Consider the following 5,299-nt stretch of genomic DNA (forward strand, 5'->3'; position numbering starts at 1 on the left):
CTTTCTTTTTTCTCTTTCTTTCTTTCTTTCTTTCTTTCTTTCTTTCTTTCTTTCTTTCTTTCTTTCTTTCTTTCTTTCTTTCTTTCTTTCTTTTAGAAGACAGCTTCTTATGACCATTCTCTCCTCTACATCTACCATTGTCATCTGGGGATAAACATCCCCACACAACAATTAGTTCACTTTTTTTAACCCAGTGGCAATAGTGGCTCCTTAGTCCTCTGTGACTCTATCAAAATTATTTCCTAACATTCTCTCACCCACCCCTTCTCTCCTCTGACACTGCAACCCTCCTGGGGAATATCTTAGCCAGCTGGTGGTCTCCCTGGCTCCAGTCTGTGGCCCCTTGAGCCCATTCTCTACTCAGCTGCCAAAGTGATCTCACCAAAGTGTAGATATGACTAGGTCACTTCCCTCTCCTGCTCCTTCAGTAAACAACAGAGGCTCCCAATGACCTCCAGAATCAAATAAAAATGGTCTGTTTGGTTTCTTGAGCCCTTTGTAATGGGACCCCTTCTTCCTTTCCATCCTTCTGTCTTTCTCCCCTCTTTGTGCTGTGTGATCAAGTGAGTGCTGACCTTGCTATTTCTTGCCCATTTTGCAACTGTGTATTTTCTTTGACTGTCTCCCATGCCTGGAATTCTTTCTTTCCTCATTTCTCCCTCCTGGTTTCTTTCAAGCCTCAGCTAAAATCCAACCTTCTCAACAAGTCTTCCTTGGTCCCCCTTAAGGTTCTTGCCTTCCTTCTGCTGATAATCCCCCTTTACCTGTTTTGCCTATTGTCTCCCCCTTTAGATTGTGAGCTTCATGAGGGCAGGTTCTGTTTATGTCTTTTGTTCTATCTTCCCTGCTTAACACAGTGCCTGGCATATAGTAGGCAATTAATAAGGTGCTTTTACTTGTCATAGCTTGTATTAAATGAAAAGTTAGTCATATAATTACAATAGCTCAGACTTCCAGATTAAAAGAATTCCCAACATTTAGACAGAGGTTTGGCTCTCAGTCCTAATTTTAATTTATGTTTAGCTCTGGCTAATATTTGGCAAAAATTCAGGCTTTCAGAATTATTAGAGGGAAGAAATGAATAGAGTAGAGTATGCTACTAACATTATTGCCCAGTCATGTCTCACTCCTTTCCAGACTTTCTCTACCAACACCTTCCCCCAGCCCCAACCAGGTCCTTTAGGTCTTCTTCCACCCTGTTTAGCTTCCTTTTTGGGTTGTCTTTCTTTTTAAATATTTTATTTTTTCTAATTATATAAAAGCAATCTTTAATATATTTTATTTAAATATTTGAGTTCCACATTCTCTTCCTCCCTTTTCTGTTCCCTCCCTGAGACAGTAAGCAATTAGATATAGGTTACACATATGCAGTCGTGCAAAACATATTTGCATGTTAGTTGTGTTGTGTAAGAAAACACAACCCCAACTTCTCCTCCCCCCATCTTCCCCCCACTAAAAAATTCTCAAGAAAAATAAAGTTTAAAAAAAGTTATGTTTTGATCCACAGTCAAATTCCATCAGTTCTTTCATTGGAGGTGGATAGCATTTTTCTTTTCTTTTCTTTTTTTTTAAACCTCACCTTCTGTCTTGGCGTCAATACTGTGTATTGGCTCATAGGTGGAAGAGTGGTAAGGGTGGGCAATGGGGGTCAAGTGACTTGCCCAGGGTCACACAGCTGGGAAGTTTCTGAGGCCAGATTTGAACCCAGGACCTCCCGTCTCTAGGCCTGACTCTCAATCCTCTGAGCTACACAGCTGCCCCCGGATAACATTTTTCATCATAAATTTTTTGGAATTTTATGGGATCATTCACAACTGATCTCTGTATAATATTGCTGTTCCTGTGTATGATGTTCTCTTGTTTCTGCTCACTTCACTTTGCATCAGTTCCTATAAGTCTTTCCAGGTGTTTTTTTTTTTTTTTGTAATCTTCCTGCTTTTCATTTCTTATAGCATGATAGTATTCCATCACAATAATATATCACAACTTTTGCAGCCATTCCCCAACTGAAGGATATCCCTTCATTTTCCAATTCTTTGCTACCACAAAAAGAGCTGCTATAAATATTTTTGTAAATGTAGGTCCTTTTCTCTTTGGGCCTAGTTCCAAAATGGTTAGATAAGTTCACAACTCCACTAACAGTGCATGTGTCCCAATTTGCCCTCCAACATTTGGTCATTTTCCTTTCTGTCAGCTAATCTGATAGGCATGAGATGGAACCTTGTGAAGTGTTTTAATTTGCATTCTTCTAATCAAAGTGATTTAGAACATTTTTTAATATGACTATAGCTACCTTTGATTTCTTCACCTGAAAACTGTCTGTTTATATGTTTTGACAATTTATCATTTAACTGCTTATTGATTCGACTCAGTTTTCTATATATTTGAGACATGAGGCCTTTATCAGAGACATTTCCTATAAAAATTCTACCTCACTCCCAGGTTTTCTGCTTTCCTTCTAATTGTGGCTGCATTGCTTTTGTTTGTAGAAAACTTTTAGAATTTAATTTAATCAAAATCATCTATTTTATATCTCATATGGTTCTCTATCTCTTTTTTTGGTTATAAATCTTTCTCTTATCCATAGATTTGACAGGTATACTATTCCATGCTCCTCTTATTTACTTATGGTAGCACCTTTTCAATCTAAATCATGTAACTGTTGTCTTTTTTTCCCTACTAACACATAGTAAGAGTTTTTTTAAATCCTTACTTTCCATCTTGGAATCAACACTATGTATTGGTTCTAAGGCAGAAGAGAGTAAGGGTAGGCAATTGGGTTTAAGTGACTTGCCCAGGGTCACACAGCTGGGAAGTGTCTGAGGTCAGATTTGAACCCAGGACTTCCCATCTCTAGGCCTGGCTCTCAATCTATTGAGCCACACAGATGTCCCATATAACAAGAGTTTAATAAAGTCTTGTTGATTGACTTACTAAGTTTCAACTTTTTTGAGTATGAGGTCTCTCCTCTTTAAAGCAAAAAATTCTGCGTGGTATTAGTTGTACTCTAGTTATCTGCTGAGTGAGAAAATTCACCATTCCCAGAGACTACTATAAATTCAGTAATTTTTTCCATTCAACCAAAGCAGTCTTTGTCTTCAAGGAGCTTACATCCTCCTAATAAAACATTTACACAGTTAAAATTCAAGGAGGGAGAGAGCACTGATAATTAGGGGATCTAAAGGCAGTCGTTGAACTGAACCTCCAGGAAGAAAAGGGTTCTAAGAGGTAGAAGGGAGATGGGATGCATTATAGGCATAGGGCAAAGCCTATGCAAAGTCACAGAGGAAAGAGGGAGTGCCAAGTTTCAGGGAATGGCCTGAAGTAAAATGAAATGTCATCAATAAAATAATAATCATATTTGATTAATCACAACAATCGTCTTCTATATATTTGAAAAATAGTTATCCATATTTGTCAATGAGGGGTAAACATATGAACTCATGGAATTCAGAGACCAATAACATGGGAACCACTTCACCACCCTAAAACCCATCCCAACAAATAGTTATCCAGGCTCCTCCGGAAGACCTCTGACAACGGGGAGCTCACGAACTAGCAAGGCAGTTGATTCCACGATGAGCTTAGAATTGGTCTCCAGGTCTAAATGTTTGCTTCTTTCATCTATTTCTGGACAACTCTTAGTGTTAGGAAGGCTTTTCCTGACTTCAGAAGCTGACATTTGCCACTTTACAGTTTCCACCCATGACTCCTAGTTCTGTCTTCTGGGGCCAAGCAGAAGACGACTAATCTTTCAACCACATACCTGCTATTCAGATACTTGAAAGAGAGTATGTGATCTCTACTTTTTTTTTAAACTTTAATTTTCAATTAACAAACATTTTTTTTTTTCCTTTCCACCCAATCGACCCAATGGGGAAAAAAGCAAAAAGCAATGTCTTTGTAACAAATATGCCGAATTAAGCAAAATAAATTCCCAAACTGACCCAAAATACATTTCCAAAGAGACCCAAAGTAAATTGCCAAACTGACCCATATCCCAAAATATAGGCCCCATGCTGTTTCTCCAGGTGAACCTCTCTCCATCAGGACGAAGGCACCATGTTTCACCTTTTGTCCTCCAGAATCGTGGCTGCCCACTTCATTGATGAGAAAGTTTAAGTCTTTCAATGTTGTTTTTCTTCAGGATGTTGGTATCATTGAATAAATTTCTCTCCTAGTTCCACCCACTTTGCTCTGCATCCGTTCATGCAAGTCTTCCCAGGTTTCACTAGAACCTTCCTTTTCATCACTTCCTACAGCATAATAGCATCTCATGTCATTCACTGCTGTAACCTGTTTGGCCAATTCCCCTTTAATTTCCAATCCATCGCTGTCACAAAAAAGTGCTGTTATCGATGTTTTTGCACATGTATGTTTGCTACTTCTTCTCTAGAGGGAAGGAGAAGGAAAAGGAACAAGCCTTTATTGAGCTCCCACTATATAATATACTAAGGACTATAATAAGTATGAATCCATAATCATTATATAATAAATATTATCTCTACATATGCTAAGTGCAATAATAAATATTATCTCATTTGAGAAAACATCCATAGTGTTAGTATAGCATATATAGTGTTCTTAAATGCTGACTCTGAGGTCAGAGGTTCTGGGCTCAAATTCCACCTTTGACTAGTGGGATCTTGGCTAAATTATTTGATTTATTTAGGCTTTAGTTTCCTACTCTGTAAAATTATAAAGGTTGGACCTAAATGGTGCCTGAGGTCTCTTTCAGCTCTAAATCTATAAGCTGGGGCAGCTGGGTAGCTCAGTGGATTGAGAGTCAGACCTAGAGAAGGGAGGTCCTGGGTTCAAATCTGGCCTCAGACACTTCCCAGCTGTGTGACCCTGGGCAAGTCACTTGACCCCCATTGCCCACCCTTACCACTCTTCTACCTAGGAACCAATACACAGAAGTTAAGGGTTAAAAAAATAAATCTATAAGCTAATGACCCCCAATCCTTTCACTGGTGCATTTTTGGGCTTGGTTGCCAGTTTTCTCACCATTCTGGCCCCTAGCAGGGTGCCATCTTTTGTCAATGCCATTTCTGTCATGGATCTTGCTAAAATGAATACAGTTTTCCAGGCAGTCTGACTGGGGCTTAGCATAGCCCTGCCTCACAGGGATAGTACATTAGAATTCTCTGAATGTAACCTCAGACTGGGTCAGCTTTTTTGGCCCCATCTCGTTGCTGACTCATGTTGAGCTTTCAGGGCAGTAAAACGGCCAATATTTCTTTTGTTAGTCTGGAAACAAGAGAATGAGGAGATCTCTCTTTCTTCCATCTCTGTTCTG

The 5,299-nt window shown here is 39.1% G+C and overlaps 1 protein-coding gene across 1 annotated transcript in view; it reads right to left on the reverse strand.

The window, feature by feature from the left end:
- Positions 1 to 5,058, reverse strand: part of LOC123249792 (zinc finger MIZ domain-containing protein 1-like) — a 45,301-nt gene extending 40,243 nt beyond the window's left edge. The window contains exons 1-2 of the mRNA XM_044678908.1: positions 5,008 to 5,058; positions 4,192 to 4,392 (exon numbers count right to left, since the gene is read on the reverse strand). Of these exons, the coding sequence (XP_044534843.1) occupies positions 4,192 to 4,392; positions 5,008 to 5,058 (252 nt within the window). The remainder of the gene's footprint in view (positions 1 to 4,191; positions 4,393 to 5,007) is intronic.
- Positions 5,059 to 5,299: the final 241 nt, after the last annotated feature.

This window comes from Gracilinanus agilis, chromosome 5, assembly GCF_016433145.1.
Source record: "Gracilinanus agilis isolate LMUSP501 chromosome 5, AgileGrace, whole genome shotgun sequence".
Taxonomy (NCBI): domain Eukaryota; kingdom Metazoa; phylum Chordata; class Mammalia; order Didelphimorphia; family Didelphidae; genus Gracilinanus; species Gracilinanus agilis.